This window comes from Bactrocera oleae, chromosome 6, assembly GCF_042242935.1.
Source record: "Bactrocera oleae isolate idBacOlea1 chromosome 6, idBacOlea1, whole genome shotgun sequence".
NCBI classification, from domain to species: Eukaryota; Metazoa; Arthropoda; class Insecta; order Diptera; family Tephritidae; genus Bactrocera; species Bactrocera oleae.
The window spans coordinates 45,084,329-45,102,378 of NC_091540.1; the positions used below are offsets into that span (position 1 = coordinate 45,084,329).

The 18,050-nt window shown below is 36.2% G+C and overlaps 1 protein-coding gene across 15 annotated transcripts in view; it reads left to right on the forward strand.

Annotated features, from left to right (window-relative positions):
- Positions 1 to 12,743, forward strand: part of enc (R3H domain containing protein encore) — a 62,779-nt gene extending 50,036 nt beyond the window's left edge. For 10 of the 15 annotated variants that reach the window (XM_036372410.2, XM_070112123.1, XM_036372403.2 and 7 more), the window contains 13 exons: positions 381 to 1,518; positions 1,569 to 1,725; positions 1,782 to 1,932; positions 1,991 to 2,338; positions 2,405 to 2,628; positions 2,851 to 3,222; positions 5,810 to 6,195; positions 6,253 to 6,428; positions 6,498 to 6,818; positions 6,891 to 7,344; positions 7,524 to 9,640; positions 10,083 to 10,182; positions 10,250 to 12,743. In XM_036372410.2, coding sequence (XP_036228303.2) covers positions 381 to 1,518; positions 1,569 to 1,725; positions 1,782 to 1,932; positions 1,991 to 2,338; positions 2,405 to 2,628; positions 2,851 to 3,222; positions 5,810 to 6,195; positions 6,253 to 6,428; positions 6,498 to 6,818; positions 6,891 to 7,344; positions 7,524 to 9,640; positions 10,083 to 10,182; positions 10,250 to 10,314 — 6,009 coding nt within the window. In that variant the 3' untranslated portion in view covers positions 10,315 to 12,743. The remainder of the gene's footprint in view (positions 1 to 380; positions 1,519 to 1,568; positions 1,726 to 1,781; positions 1,933 to 1,990; positions 2,339 to 2,404; positions 2,629 to 2,850; positions 3,223 to 5,809; positions 6,196 to 6,252; positions 6,429 to 6,497; positions 6,819 to 6,890; positions 7,345 to 7,523; positions 9,641 to 10,082; positions 10,183 to 10,249) is intronic. The other 5 variants (XM_036372412.2, XM_036372413.2, XM_036372411.2 and 2 more) reach the window with 5 other exon arrangements.
- The last annotated feature ends 5,307 nt before the right edge of the window (positions 12,744 to 18,050 follow it).

The following is an 18,050-nucleotide window of genomic DNA, read 5'->3' on the forward strand; positions in this document are numbered from 1 at the left end:
ACATAAAAAAAGGTTGTACCAATCTAAGTCAAATCCAGTCCGGGATATATTTGATCAGATTACCTAATTTATGACGGTTACCAATAAATTATTTCACTTACAGCCGCTCCTACTGACAAACAAACGGTACAGGCTTAAATGTAATAAAGTTTTATTGACTTTCACAATATCTTAAGACCCCTCAAAAATAGTTATACAAGGACTTTGATTTGAGCCCATTACTTACAAGCCATACTTGTTTCCTAATTTTGTAATATAAGTCTCTAACTTCAAAAAATTGTATTACGAACTTTCCGAATGTTTCTTTTAAGACTCTAACCTCAAAAAGAGTTTAATAACAAATATTGATGTTTCCACACCTATTTTTTCACTCACTACAGGGTAACATGAAAGGCAAGCATTTGACGCGCAGCCACGCCATGCGTGAGGCCACATCGCCGCCGCGCACTCCGACACCTCGTGCCGAGCACGGACAGGTGTCACCGAATGGTCAATCGTCTAACAATTACCAGCAGCAGCATCATCATCAGGCGCAGCAGCAACAGCAACAGCATATGGATGGCAATGAGAATACACACAATAATAATAGCAATAGCAGCAATAATAATAATAACAACAACAGCAACAGCAACAAATTGCATGCACAATCAAATGCGGCGCGTGGCAATTCACCGATAATCGAAGCGCCTGCCGTCATAGTGACCAGCCAACATAGCCAGCAACAACAGCAGCTCCATCAGCAGCAACAACAACCGAACGTTGCGCTGTGCAATGAAGCTGAGTTCCCCAAACTGACACCACCGAAATCGACTAAAGGTGCTGGTGGCGGGGGAGGTATCGCTGCTGGCGGCGGCCAAAGAAACAGCAATAATAATAACAACAACAATAGCAATAATAGCAACGGTGTAACCGATGGCAACAACAAACTGGAATATAACAACAACAATGGCAGAAAAATTGCAAACAGCAACGCTAACGGCGGTGGCGGCGGCGGTGCGTCCAGCCAATATGATTCGGCCAAAAGCGCGGCCACAAACAATAACAACAACAGCAACAACAAACATCAGCAATACAATGCAAGCAACGCACTGCATCAGGCGTTGAGCGTAGGCGAGAGCGCGGGGCGTGGCGGTGGCAGTGGTGGTGGCGGCGTTGTTAGCACAACGCTACACAATTCCGGCATGAACTATCAGCTAAACGCCAACGATAGTCAGCAGCAGTCGCATCACCAGATCGCCTACGACAAGGAGAATCGCTGCCCACGCAATGATAGCCAGAATAGCAGCATATCGAATATGCATGATGATGATCAACAACAACAACAGCAACAGCAGCAGCAGCATTATGAGCGACAGGGCGGCGGCAGCGGTGGAGGCGGCGGTGGCGGCAAGAAACACCGCACCAATTCCAATTCAAAAGGCAATAAGCCGCGTTTGAAGAATATTGGTGGCTCCTCATCGGGCAGCGTTGACGGCGGCAATTCGATTAGCAACAATACATCGGGATTCATATCAAGAGGTGCGTAACGGGAATGTATTTAATCAATTTAATCTATTCATAATTTTTAGTTTTCAACAACTCAGAGAACTCGAGCGAGCAATTCACAGATCATGGTGGCACCGATTTGTTCAGTTTCTTCAAAGAGACGCTCAATAAGCATCCAAAGGATCGACATTTTCTGCTCAAAGTGGAAAAAGACCTAACGGAATTTGTGTTGGAAAAAAGGTGACTTAGTCAAATCGCTTCTTATAAATATATATAAATTTAATTCCTTCACACAGTCGCGGTGAGTTGCGCTTCCCACCGGCTTCATCGTACAACCGCATGTTGATACATCGCACAGCGGCCTTCTTCGGCATGGAACACAATGTCGACACCGAAACGCAACAGTGCGTTATTGTGGCAGCAACCAAAAACACGCGCATACCAGAGGTAAGCCTAGAAAACAATACCGTTATTACATACGCTCAGTAATTGCTCCCGCTTGCAGATACGCTTCAAGTCGCTGGTGCGCGATCATCGCGACGACACACGCAAATCCATACTGAAACGCGATACGCACAGTTTCGATGAGGCGCGTCAAAGCAGCTACTTATGTCCCGATCGCGGCAGCATGCTCGACCGCAAAGCAAAGAGCTTTGAGGAGCGTGAGGAGGATTATGAGCGCGCGCGCAGTCGCATTTTCAATCGTAGTCAAAATGACAGCGGCGAGGCCATGGATGATGGCTACATGAATGTCAGCTGGACGCAATCAGTGGAACAACAACAACAACAGCAGCAGCAGCAGCAACCACAACATCGTCCACGTCCCAATGGCAAGATGATGAAGATGCAAAATGTAAAATGAGAAAACTTTTTGCCTCAGTAATTCCATTCAATTAACAGTTTTTTGATTTCTCTGCAGTCAAACGAACCACGTGATGGTCGTGCCGGTGGCGGCGCAGTTCCCAAATCACACAACTACAATAATTATGGCGGTGCTTCGTCTCAAAGCGGTGGACCGCCTATGATGCGCGGCGACTCGGCAAACTCGGGAAAAAATGGCGGTGGTGGCGCGCGTTCCTTCTCCAAACAGGATTCGGCTGGCAGTACAAATACGCCATGGCGTCTGTCACCATCCAGCAGCGGGTAAGTTCAATACTCGCGCCGTATGGAGTTAGAGTTTCGCTTATATTAAAAGTTCAATTTCAAAAGCTTTCAAGCTCCATACTCTATAGTTCTAAAATTTAATTAAATATTTAAATTTCTTTACTACATTATTATGATTATTATTATTACCAATATTATTATTGTATTATATTGTATGATATATTGCAACTATAACAACAACTGCCACAACAACAATCTTAGTTATAAAACTCAAACACAATCGTTGTATTCCGATTCGGTAACACCTTCACCAAATGGTTATTGTAGTGAGGATCAAGCCACGGAGCCGTACATATTAACAACGGACAGAATGACAGTGTGTCATCTGCAATCGCCAGTTCACCATATACCGCCACATCTGCATCTACAACCGACGTTATTGTGCGGTGCTGGCGTTATGACGCCGCATTGCGCTGACGCTGCGTTGACACCAACGCCGACGCCATCAATGGAAGACGGCGTGCCGCTGCCCGGTCATGGTCTGGTGTGGGCCGTAACCGACATTACGAGTGTGCCCAAGGGCAGCGTGCTAATCAATCCGCAAACATTGCAACCTTTTGTTAACCAAGACGGGTAATTTACAACAAAACAAAACAAAATTTAAAGATTTTAAAGTTTTTTTTTAATTATACCATATTAATCCTACTGTGCAAGAAGGAATGTTCGCGGTCGCACAATCACAGTCGAAATTTAACTCGTAATTGAATGCAGAATTACAGCAGCTTGTATATGTATCGCTAGCTACATCCCTGTTCACATTTTTTTTTTTTTGTAAATTTTCGAACAAATTAGTGTCTTATTGACATGCATAGCTTACTAACGGAAATGCATCATCTCATTTGAATTGTTCCCAATATTTTGATAGTTTTCGGCCTGCAAAAATTCGATATATGGAGAACTACATATATATAGAACATACAGAAAGATATTGATAGTGATCGGATCGTTTTTCTACGAGTAATCACTCAAGCAGATTTCAAAAATGTAGTTTTGAGAAAAGGGGTTTAAAAATAAACTGAAGGAGCTGATTGAACTGAGCGATTACCTTCAAAACTATTTGTGGTATCGATATAAAATTTTAGCATGTTATTTCTTAAGGTATAATCTACCGAAATATGAAAACAAGTTAATTTTTTAAAATTCAAAATATTTTTGCTCATATTTTTTTAAATGATCTGCAGCTAAATATATTCAGGAGTCGACTGAAGATTCGCAGAGGAATTATAAAAAATATTAAATTTTTGAGTAATAAATATCGAAGTTTTTAGAAGTTTTCATTTTCGAAATTCCTGTTCGGTTAATTATTCTAATTTAGTATTATGCATTTACTTAATTTAGGAATTTCATAATATCTGCGAAAAATAAATCAAAAAAGTTTAAAAAATTATTTCAAATCCACTGTGATTGTGTGTCAGCATTCTGTTGAATATGTAAAGTTTGCAAAATGTTCTCAGCTTATGCGCACGCTACACTCATAACAGCATTTTAGAAAGTTCTAAATAAACGCTATTCATACGCATTGTGTAAAAATACATAGGTGCATCCTTTTAATTTCTAACATATCGAAAAAGTGATCAGTCCATATATGAGATTTATGTGGAATAAGCTATTGTGCGGCTATATCTAACGAAAGATGCATGAGAAGCGAATAATACAGTTAAAATAAGACAAAATCATTGAAAACTTTTGACAGCCTAGTTAAACTCTGGTTGCTTATACAGCAAATATTTAAAAGTAATTTTACTAATTATATTATATTATTCTTTCGTTGTGTTTTAAAAATCTTTCGACTTTGCGATACGCTTGTTTTTACAAAATAACAGGCATTCTGCAAATATAATGTTTTGCTGAAATAGCATTTCTTGACTTGACACTTTTTTCGAAATCACATTTATTCACGTTCATATTTCAAAGTTTTTTGTCAGATTTTGTCGTTGTCTTTATTCAATATATACACTATACGGCAAAAACGACCTTTTCTGGGTATTGCACCAAATTAATTTTTTTTTTCGAGAGATTAAGTGATAAGAAAAAAATTAATTTCGAAATATAAAATTTTTGTTTTTTGAAGTTCCAGATCTCATATAATAATCATGAATCTTATGAAATAAGGCGATGGCAAATATTTTGATTTTGGACGCTAACTATGGATATAATCTCTCAAAAAAAATTTGGTTTGGTCCAATAGCCAGCCGAAAGTTGTACAGTGTTATTGTTATAGTTTCGTTTAATTGATGGAAGACTTTTTTGTTCTCTGTGAACTTCGAAACTACTCTGTATACGTGTTCTCATTATTTTATTAAATTTTTTTCATGACCTATAAAGCTTATCATCCACACTGCTTCTAAACATTTTGCAAACTCTATATTAAAACTCATTTCTGCTCTGCCGAAATTAATTTGCATAAACTCTTAGCTACACTTGATATGCTGAAATTGTTTTCGTAAATTATCTGCCAATAACAACAATAATAAAAATTAATCTCAGAGTCAACACCAACGCATCAATATCATCCTAACTGTGCAAGCACACGGCAACGCTTCAGACAGACTGCAGCATATATTTTTTTTTGTTAATTTAATTGTTATAAATAATACTACAAATTTATAATAAAAATTAGTTAATTATATTAAACTACATTAATTTAGTTGTAATGCATTTTTTGTAAATATTTGCCTTATATAAGGCCGTCTTTTGTGTATATGTTAAAAAAAAAGTTTTTAATTGGTGGCATCATCAAAAAAGCGCACACATTCGCATTTATTGTAGAAAAAAATTAAAATGTATTTTACAACTTTTGTTGACAAGAGAAATGTAATGAAGAGATATTTTCAAGAAATAAAGTTAACTAATTGTGTAATTAAGTTTCCGAATGTAAATACATTTTAATTTTATATTATATAATATTTGTATTCATAACAGTATTTATTTGTGTTAGTTGGCCTCGCAAGCACCGCTGCAACTTCTCGTCTTTGTCAAATATATATGTATTTGTTTATATGTATGTGCAATAGTCACAAAAAATTAATCTAAGCTGTGCAAAATTTGTGTAATTGTGTAAAATTTAAGTTTTCGAAATCATTTACACTGCTTTTTAAGCTTTTTACCAGTACATAACCTCTTTAACAGTACCTAACCTATATTTAATATTCTCTTGTAGTTCAATTTATCACTTTGACCCGTCCAATCTGCCACCCAACCAACAGGCCACATACCATCCAAATCAGGGTAATAACACCGCCAACTATGCACAACAACAATCGCCGCAACAGTTGCCACAACAACAACAACAACAAGTGCAGGATAGCACTACAAAGAAGAATAAAAGCACACAACAAATGTCCACACCATCACCAGCAGAATCGCCAGCAGCTACGCCAACGCCACAAACGCAGACGCATTGCAAGAGCGTTGCCTGCAATGAAAACGCTGCCACCATACCATTAGCCGAGTCTGTGGCTGAATCCTCCACACAAACGGTGGCCATGTGCGGCGATGTCAACTGCGACGACATGGGCTTGGAAATGGCGATCAACGCCACCGAAGGTAAGCGAGTTCGCGAGGTGGTAAAACACGAATCAAAATTTCTATATACTTTTTCAGAAGCATCCACTCAATCGGGTGCTGATGAATGTGACAACACTTCGACCACGGGTTGCTTGAGCATCACCACCACAACTTCCACCAAAAGTTATGACCGAATTGAAGTGCAAAAGTTCAAAAACCAAGCCACCAGCCCGAATATACCAGCGGAAAAGGATGAGCTGCCGAAGCGTGAGGTAGGCCAATAAAAGAAATTGCTTAAAATTTACATACCTATAACATTTCCCTTTACCTTCATACTACAGAATACAACCACTTTGGATGCGCCAAGTGTGCGTGAACAGCAGCCGGTAACGGTAACACAGCCACCAGCACAACCACCACCACCCAGTCAAACGCCAACGAGTAGCGTCAACGTGCAGTTACACCGTGAGACGCCACATTCTGCGCGCTCAACTCCCTTCAGTAACAGCGAGTCGTCACATGCGAAAAATCGCGCTTCCGAAGAACCTAAACCCACAACGTGGACATACACGCAAAGCTACCAGGCACCCGATGGTTCCACAGTCTTTCACACCACCACCACACCAAGTACGCCGTACTGCACCACGACATATCAGCAAGGGGTAAGCGCGAATTTTGTAGCTTAATTGTAACTGTAAAACTGATTATGTTGACATATATTTATTACTCTACAGCCTGATGGTAGCGTTTATGCCATTCCACAAGGCATGGTCTATGCCTATCCACCGCCAGTTGTAAGCCACGCCCCACAGAAACAGTTGAAATGTCAATTCAATTCGTTGTCTGTTTTACAGGAGGGCGAAGTGCAGAGCTATTTTATGCCTGTATTTGATCCGAATCAACCGCGCACCGATGCCACCGGTCTTATACCAGCTGGAGCACAGGCCATATATCAGCCTGCACCCGCAGCAGGCAGTACAGCTACAATGGTACCCGTCGCAGCCGCCTATCCGACCGCACAATTCGCCACGGCCAACGGTACGCCTATCTACCCAGGTCAATTGATATATTCAAGTGATCAATTTGTAACGGGCGCAGCAACAGTCGCTGCCGCAGCACCGGCGAATGGTCAACTGCAACAGATACCGATGACCACCTATCCAATCGGACATCCATATGGCTATAATAGTAAGTGTTGATATATATTGATGAAGCTAATGGTTATTGTAAAGGAATATGTGGCTGTAGAGATAACAGTACATGTAAAGCAAAGCTGTTACACTTTTACTGCGAAATAAAAGCATAACTTTCATCATAATATCAGGAGCATGTAACATAAAAATATTTATTTATAAATTTACTTTCAGGCTACTGGGGTCAACCGATGACATACTACGTGCCACAGCAAGCGCTTACGAACGCTGTCGCAGCAACGCCACTCCTACCAGCACCGCCACAGCCACAACCACCTACAACAGCAACCGCCCAACCCGTGGCCGGACCACACATCACTAGCGGTATCAACATCGCTAATGGCCTTGTAGCAGCTACAGCGGCGGCTGGACCGTCGTCGAACAACACCGTTGGGGCTTTAGGCAGTGGCAATGTTGGCGTTAGTGGCCATCACGTTGTTAACACCACGGCAGCCACGAACAACTATCAAACACACAGCGGTACAACGTATTTCGGTACGGGGCGGGTAAAGCGGCCAACATCTTCGCATTATAGCAATCATCAGAGCAGCGGTCATCAGCTGGTAACGGCAGCCATCCCAAGCAACGGCAGTGCAACTACCACATATCAATTGGGACACGCAGTCCCCACACTCACGCTGGCGCCGGCACCAGGTAGTGCAGCAGCCGCAGCGGCAGCTGCTGCAGCAGCAGTAGCTGTGAATACAACAACCGATCTCAACGTTGGCAATGGAGCGGCTCCAGCCACAGCCATGTATACGCTGCCTCAACATGCGGCCCTACTGCATGCGAACATCTTTCCCTATGCGCCTGCCACTGCTGCGGCCGCTGGCACACCACCAGTGCACGCACCTGGCGCCCCACCAACGGTTGCGCCACAAATAGCTGCGGCCGGCATGGCTGGCGCTGCAGCTCATGCACAACAAACAAATGCTGTGATCACCCCATTCTATGCTCATCACCCGCCCATTACAGCTGCCGCACATCCCACACACGGCAGCTCCACCGTACACACGCCTGGACCAGCTGCCATACCGATTGTCGACCCCAGCACACTGACGGCCATCTCGCATCCAACACCAACCGGTGCAAACAGTTCAAACAATGTGACGCCCGCCTACAGCGGCGGTGGTAGCGCTTCACAGTCAGCGCCCAGCACGCCACACTCTGTACCTACTCAAACCGCACAGCGCAATCCGCCACTCTTCTCCACACCGCCCATGATGAACTCAAATGGCGGCAACAACAATGGTGGCTACAGTGGCAGTTCCACACCGCAATACTATACTGTCAGCGGCGGTGCAGATGGTGGCGCAACGCTTATAAGCAGTCCACATGGCCACTCGTACGTGCAACACGAAAAGCGCAACAACAATTCGAATATGAGTGGCAGCAAAAAACCGCCAGCGTATCCAAGCAATTCATTGAGTCGTCAGAACTCAACGTCCTACAATGGCACTGCAAATGGCAAACCACCTTTATTGGGCGGCAATAACGATACGCGTGCCTCACCGAATAGTGGCTACCAAGGCTCGCGTCCACATGGCATGAATAAGCGCGGTGGCGGCGGTGATAAGCCACAAACGCCATTGCTCAGCGGTCCTCCCAGTTACGGCAGCGGACCGAGCATGTCTGCCGTAAACAGCAACAACAGCGGATACCACGTACACCACAGCAACTCACCATCTGATGCCAAGCCACCAATTCGCTTGAATGCCGGCGCAGCCACATTCCGTCAGAAGGGCAGCGGTGGTGTCGCCTTTGAATACAGGCGCAGCGCTTCACAACGCAATTCACCAGGCACTGGCAACTCCAGCAGCAACGACAATAGCAACAATACATCGCCGAATAGTATAGTCGGTTCGAGTGGTGGTGGTGGTGCTAACACGCCCAATTGCTATGCTGCCCCAGCAACAAGCGGCTACATAAACGCTGGCATCGGCATAGCCAGCGGCGGTATGGTCGGTGGTGGTGATCATCAGACAGTTGCGACTGCTACTGGCACACCACTGTACATTACACCAGCGCGTGGCGCACACATTCCACCACAACTGCAACACGGCGGTATGGTGGCGGCCGCCGCTGCTGCTGGCGGCACGGCAGCCGGTCTCGCGGGCACTCAACAAGCCACCACAGCAGCGGTGTTAGGTGGTGCTGCTGCGGCGGAGGTGGCGAATGCGGCTGCTGCCGCCGTGGCGGCGACCGTCGCGCATCACCAGCCGTTATTGAGCGCTTATCAACCAGGTGCATCGGGTGTCTACATAAAATACGGCCAAACGTATTATGCACATGTAAGTTAATACGGAGAAATAAGTACCGAATTCTGCGCATCCGTTAGTTAGTGATTTACGAAAAGATAGAGTCAATTTAGAAAATCATAATAAAGGTTTTTGAGGTTAGGATACATTGGAAGAATTTGTGTGTATGGAAAGGTTTAATCTGCTTAGTTGTATAGCAATTTCTTTTTGACGAGATATCTTCACGAACTACTGCGTAAGGCAATGCTATCTAAATTCTTTAGATCGGACCACTATAGCATATAGCTGGCTTATATACTGAGGGATCAAAATCTAGTAGTTGTAAGAAAAACTTTTTTATTTGACAAATATCTGCAAGAAATTGTTGAAATCGGACATAGGTATATAGCATAGTCATACGAACCGACCGATCAAAATAAAGTTTTTGTATGGAAAGCTCCTTACTATATCAATCTTTTTTTTTTCCTACTTTCAGCCCTCAGTTGCCCTACCGAATAGTCGTCGATCGCCCTCGACCGAGTTGCGGCCTGCAATGGCGCCCGTAGCTGGCATGTATCCAACCATGATGATACCAGGTAACCTAACCATTTCTATTTAATGTCGAAATAAAATCAAAACTAAAAAAATATATATATATTTCAGCTGCTCCACGGCACACGCAAGGACGTCATCCGAATCCCAACTACAAAGGCAACCGGCCACGCTAGACACAGCGCTGAAGGCAAGAAACTGTCACAACAACAGAAAAAAAGCAGAAAATCAGTGCAAGCATGGTGGCCAACGCTGCAAGCTGCTGAACTGGAGGGATATATGAAAACGATGACGCTATACCAAAACCTAAAAATAAGTTTAAGCTAAAAAAAAAGTACCCTAACCTAGTAAAACATATGCGTAGATAAACAATAATTTAAACATAAATGAGCATATTAGTGAAAAACAAAGACATAAAACAAAGTAATATACATACAGTAGCAGCAATTATGAAAGGGAATAGGAAACTAAAAATCGGCAATTCATGACTACACATACAACAACAAAATGAAAGATAGCTGCAATAAAACATAAAAGCGAAATTTTGAAAAATATTTTCCGGGCCATTTTACAAAAAGCAAACAAAACAAAATCGAAAACAATCACATACACAATTTTGGCATACATATACAAAGAGGAAATTTTCGAAAAGTAACACAAAAAGACAAACTTCAATAACAAATAGCCAATTCAAAAGCATTGCATCATACAAACTAAGAATCTTCCACAAGCATAACGGTAAAGAATTCGAAATGGAGTACATCGTATACTGAAATATGTCGTGCCATTGCTGAAAGATGCAAAAAATATATTAAAAAATACATACATACATACATAGATAAAAGGAAAAACGATTACAAAGTAAAAACACGAAATCATAGGTAAAAACAAAAACAAAAAAAGAAAATGAAAATGACACACATAAAAAGAGACTGACTTAAGTTGCAAATTGGCAGCGCGCGTTCTTTCGGTCTTTCGAGGGGAGTGTGGGTTGGGGTGAATTTAAGCGTGAAGAACTTCAAATTTGCACATATGATTTTCAAAACAAAAAAAAATATATAATTATTTTTTCATGTCCAAACTCTGTTTCGTTATATTATTTTTATTTTTGCTATATTTTATATCTTGTAAATGGATTAATATTAATTTTTTTTGTTATTTTTTTTGATTTCGTTAAATTCGAAAGTAAAATTTAACTTTGCTCACAGCATGTCCTTAAAAAGTAAACAAAAATCCCTTAAAAATTACTTGAATTTTAAGTTTTTGAAATAATACTAATCGCAGATTTCCCAAACGCATCCAATACACGAAGGCAACCGAGTGTGCATGCACTGTAAACGACGCCAATACAACTGCAGCAGTCAGTCAAACAGTCAGTGTCTTTTTAAACAATATATATTCATTTATATATATATAAATATAATTACACGATAAAGTAATAATAATTTTATAGTATGTAAACAATTTTACTATACATAATAATAATCCTAAAGGTAGAATTATATAAAAGAAGAAGCAGTGTAAACACCTAGTAAATAATGAAAGACGAAAACGTGTACTAAATTAAACTTAAAACGAAGCAAAAAACTGTAATTCATAAATCTGCATTCATAGCATATATGTATGTACATAAATCGGCTGACTATTACTATTACTACTACACACACACACACCACAAACAAAATTCACAATTTTCTACGACACACTCAAACAAATCAAAATCGAAACCTTCTATTAAAAACCATTGAATTAAATTTGCAAAATATTAAAATCAATACTTCACCACAACTACAGCGCAGTACAGGGTGCGTGCATAGCCTGTACAAGTAGTGCGTAGGCGTTGTCTGTAACGGTTTGTAAGTTGTACGAAAGCTTTAATAAATGTACAGTAAACGCGTTGAGAACAATAAATTCGATTCAAAACAAAATTACTAGCTTATAGATTGTTTTCTAACTAAAAATATATTATTATTAAGAATTTTACACATCTGGCAAATGGGAAACGAAAAAAACGTAAACTTTGAAAGTTATATTTATTAAATTAAAAAAAAAAAAAATGTATGCAAATTCTAAAAATGTTTCATAGTTTCGAAAACAAAAATTGGTATACTATATTTAGAATAACTGCCGCCCGCATGGGTAACGTCTGCCAAATTTTAAACGCCCGAAAGTGCGCTGCGGATGTGGAAACAATTGTTTTTTGTTTTGCTTTATTGTTTTGTATTTTTTTTTTGTAATATTTTTTGTAATTTTTTTTTGTAATATTTTTTGTTGATGTTAATGAAATTTTTGACTTGACTGCCTTGGTAGATTTTTTTTTTTACTTTAACAACAACAATTGGCAACACAGACTGCAATAACTCGACAGCTACACATACTCGTATAGTTTACTATATAAGCTATATACTTTATTTATATTAATTAAAATTACATATACATAAATAATTATTTAATATATAATACATACATATATACGAAAGTATATGAAAAAAGAAACAAAACAACAGAAATACAATGAAAGTCCAATATTAGTGAATATGTTATTATTATTTATGTTTATTGCTATGAAATTTATTTAAATAAACTATTAATATTGGAAAACAAATACCAACACTTGATAATTAAATTAAATTATAGCAAAATGTGAAAAAGTTAAAAGTTAGGCAGTTTCGAAGCAATTGACATTTTCTACGCTTAATCAGGTTGTTTTAGTGCATTACATACTATCTATATTGAAGCAATCAGAAAAATTTGTAGGAACGCTAGTGTTGTGATTTATATTTTGTGTTCTAGCCACTTGACAACAATTAATACTTAATTTATTGATTTCTTAACGGTTTGCCTCGAGAAATTTTACATTTTTTTTCAATTAGTTTGAAATATATTTATATATATGTAAATTAGCTCTTTTGTCATTATATTTTTATGGCACTATAGTTCAGTTTTTCAACACTCTGAATTTCTTTCATAATTAAAAAAAAAAAAATTACATAAAAGGAAAAATAAAATCTCGAATTCCATCAAACTGAAATACTCATTTTTCCATCAGTATGATTTTTTTTAAATACGCAAACTTCTATAATCTTTTCCTTTCGCAATTCAAAATTATCTTATTCGCCTAAAGTTACCGCTTTATTGTTTGCATTTGTAATGCATGAAAAGCAATACATATTTTTCAGACGCAAAACAAGAGCAAAAAATCTTGACAAAATGCTGTGAAGAGGAGAAATAATTTTAAGAATGTTAAAAAACATCATTTTCCTTACTATTTTTTCCTTTTGTTTTTGCATTTCGTCGGCATTTATGGTTTAAAAAAACTCGTCAATGATAGTTTTCTTACACAACCTGGAAACTGTTTGAAATTAAAAAAATAATGCAGAATACTTTTAGGCGCCTTTTCGAAATTTGTTTCCTATGCACACATATTTAAGCTCTTTTCATTCATTCAAATATTTCGCAGAGCAATGAAAAATTAAAAATCTTAAAAATTAAAGACTTGGAAAATAAATGTAAAAGTTTATATATTTTCGAACTAAAAAAAAGATAAGATACTCAACAAATTCTATTTTCCACATATTTAATTGACTAGCAGACTCCTCAATATTTTTCAATAATTTGTTAGTAAAGTGCATTATTATCAGGGTTGCAAATTATGTAATAAACAATTTTTGAATTAGCATTTAAATCATAATTTTTTTTTTTTTGTAATCCCGAAAATCGTATTTGAAAATAAATTTTTAGTTTTGTAATCCCAAATGCCGAATAAAAAACTTTTTTTTACAAATACCGAATTGAAAAAAAAATTGAAGTCCAAATACCGGATTGAAAAATTAAAAACAAAATTAAAATCCCAAGTTTGTAATTAAAAAAAAATATTTTTGAATCTTAATTTTTTCGCGCTTGTGTATTTCATGTGCTACAATTTTGAGCACACAGCCATCATATTTCATACTTTAGAGCAGGGATCGGCAAACTTACACATCCAAAAAATTAATTTTTTGGTTCTGGCTTTTAGATTAAAAATTGAACATATAATTAAAATTTAATTTTTAGTCCCGATTTTGTAATTAAAAATTAAAAAAATTCCTAATAAATTTTAAATTTTTATCCCCAACATTTTTAGATATTTTATTAAAAAAATTTGGATTGAAAGTGTAATTTTCAATTGTCAGTTCCCTTCAGTTCAGTTAATTCTGTTTTAAAAAAAATTGGATTACAAATATATTTTTATATTTTCTGTTCCAATTTGGAGCCGATATTTCCAATTTTGCATTTTAAATTAAATTTTAATCCAAACATTTTCAAATTGAAATATATTATTTTTAATCTCAAATCGGCATTGAAAGTTGAAAGTTTTATTTTTAATACAAATTTTTCTAAAATGTATTAATTAAAAAATTCTTAGCCCTGCTTAACATATAAACAAATAGTAAATTATTGTTTTTTTTTATCAAGAATGTAATCAATATAATGTTTGTTTTGGAAAATTATGAAATTTTTATTTATTTATAGTTTAAAAAAATTAAGCACAATAACTTATGTTATCAATGTTTTCCGGTCCTTTTTAAAAATAATAATAAATTAATTGCATAACCATATCCAAATTGAGGCTGCTAATTTAAATAACATTAATTTATACACAGTTATAATGTTTAAAGAGAAAAAATTCAGAGCTGAATATCGTTTTCTCAATCTCATATTTTTAATCAATTTTAATTTCAGTTATATATAATACTTCGCACAAACAATCGACTTTTGATTTCCCAAAACCTAGAATGCATTAAATCACGCTTCTGTTACGCAATACGCATTCCAAATCCTCCATAAATTAGTGTATAATGTATATATGTATGCATTGCACATAATATTTGTATGTCTAAATGTAAATACAATAATTTACATACTCGTACAATTATCTACAAGCCAAGTACATATGTAGTATATGTTAATAAATATATAGTAAAAATGTATGTATGTACAATATTAGATGGAATCAACGCGAAATGTATGGAAAGTATACAAGAGCATACTAGTGGAACGCATTCACATAGCCAGAGATACAAAAAATAAAGAAACAAAAAAATAAGATACATCAGTTATTAATATCATACGAACAAAAGCAACAAAAAACAAAATTCCATAATGATTTTAACTCTTATATGAAAATTGTAGCATAGAACATAATACAGCATACATATTTGAAGTCAATAAATCATATGTGGAACGTAAGCTTACCGAATTTCTAACTAATGAACAATACATAACAGTACACACATTTTTCTCCATAATCTTCAATTATCTACTGTAACTTCTACTTCTAAACAATTTACGATTCTTATGACAATTTGCCATACAAACTACGAGCAATACAAAAATTAGCAACAGCAAAATGTTAATGAGTAAGTCAGCGAGAGCGATAGTGAGAAAGAAAGAGAATAAAACCGAAACGAATCAAAATGCAACCATAGCCAATTTTAAGTTACCGTTAAAACAATAACTAAAACCAATATTGGCAGTGAAAACGAAGAAAATATCACAAATTATAGGGATCTTATGCCTTCGACACCCTGAGGGCCTTCCACAAAGTAACCAAACAAAAAACTGCCTATCCACACAAAATGGATGGATGCTGACGGAAGTTTCAATAAAATGGCAGTGATTGTTACACACACACACACACACACACAAGCAAATGAGACACAGACGCACACGCTACCTATACATATGAGTATGTGTGGCTGTGTGTATCTGTGTATGTGACTACGCGTCAAGTTACTACTAAATACTCAAACCGAAATAAATATTCCACACTGTTAGCACTTTTCTGTTTTTGTTCTCGTTAATTATCTAAAATTTTCTGTTAATTAATTAAACTTGCTATCTAACTAACAAAAATTAAATAATAAACCTAAATATTGTAGCTATTGAATAAGTTATTAAGTGATTGATGAATGTATGTATATTTAGATGGTTATTTAGGATGGTGGACGCAGGAGAGAAGTGATGAAGCAAGAAAGTGAAAGTGTGGAAGGATAAAAGTATTATAAATAAATTATTATCAAGGAAAAGGCAAGTAAAGGAAGAAAACGGTGGACTTATACACACATATACATATGAGTACATACTTACGTATATAAGAACCTAAATCAAGTATATATACATAATTACATAACAGCAATATACTTAAAACTAAATAGAGACGCAAACAAATCGGTGAGAAATCATAATAAAATACAAGAAAACTATTGTGAGAAATAAAGGGAATCATCTCATTAAAGCATAATGAGGAATAAAACTTAATAACAGTATATGGAAATAAAATAAACTGAAAATAATAATGATAGTGAAGAGGTATGCAATTAAAGCTATTCATAATGCAAACAAAAAACAAAAACAAAAAAAAACTTATAATGACAATTAATTATAAAAAGGTAAATATTATTACGTAAAAAAAATAAAAAAAAACAAAAAAAAATATCTAAAAAATATTGAACATAATGTAATTATTTATTTTAATTTATATACACTAGAGAGATAAAAATATATATACATATTAATTAAGTGAATTTTAAATTGCGTTTAATTTCTTTTTGTTACAAAAATATGGGACAAATGAATAAAAAACAAGCTATTGCCTTTTTCTCAGTGCGCTGAGAGTGTTTTTACTCTTTCCAGTTAACTGCTAATTAAACCTTGAACAGGATACTACGAAATTTGTAACAGCCAGAAGGAAACGTCGGAGACCCAAAAAAATAAATGCCTGACGTGCTGAGTCGTTTTAGACAGATTGTTTTCTAACTAAAAATATATTATTATTAAGAATTTTACACATCTGGCAAATGGGAAACGAAAAAAACGTAAACTTTGAAAGTTATATTTATTAAATTAAAAAAAAAAAAAATGTATGCAAATTCTAAAAATGTTTCATAGTTTCGAAAACAAAAATTGGTATACTATATTTAGAATAACTGCCGCCCGCATGGGTAACGTCTGCCAAATTTTAAACGCCCGAAAGTGCGCTGCGGATGTGGAAACAATTGTTTTTTGTTTTGCTTTATTGTTTTGTATTTTTTTTTTTGTAATATTTTTTGTAATTTTTTTTTGTAATATTTTTTGTTGATGTTAATGAAATTTTTGACTTGACTGCCTTGGTAGATTTTTTTTTTTACTTTAACAACAACAATTGGCAACACAGACTGCAATAACTCGACAGCTACACATACTCGTATAGTTTACTATATAAGCTATATACTTTATTTATATTAATTAAAATTACATATACATAAATAATTATTTAATATATAATACATACATATATACGAAAGTATATGAAAAAAGAAACAAAACAACAGAAATACAATGAAAGTCCAATATTAGTGAATATGTTATTATTATTTATGTTTATTGCTATGAAATTTATTTAAATAAACTATTAATATTGGAAAACAAATACCAACACTTGATAATTAAATTAAATTATAGCAAAATGTGAAAAAGTTAAAAGTTAGGCAGTTTCGAAGCAATTGACATTTTCTACGCTTAATCAGGTTGTTTTAGTGCATTACATACTATCTATATTGAAGCAATCAGAAAAATTTGTAGGAACGCTAGTGTTGTGATTTATATTTTGTGTTCTAGCCACTTGACAACAATTAATACTTAATTTATTGATTTCTTAACGGTTTGCCTCGAGAAATTTTACATTTTTTTTCAATTAGTTTGAAATATATTTATATATATGTAAATTAGCTCTTTTGTCATTATATTTTTATGGCACTATAGTTCAGTTTTTCAACACTCTGAATTTCTTTCATAATTAAAAAAAAAAAAATTACATAAAAGGAAAAATAAAATCTCGAATTCCATCAAACTGAAATACTCATTTTTCCATCAGTATGATTTTTTTTAAATA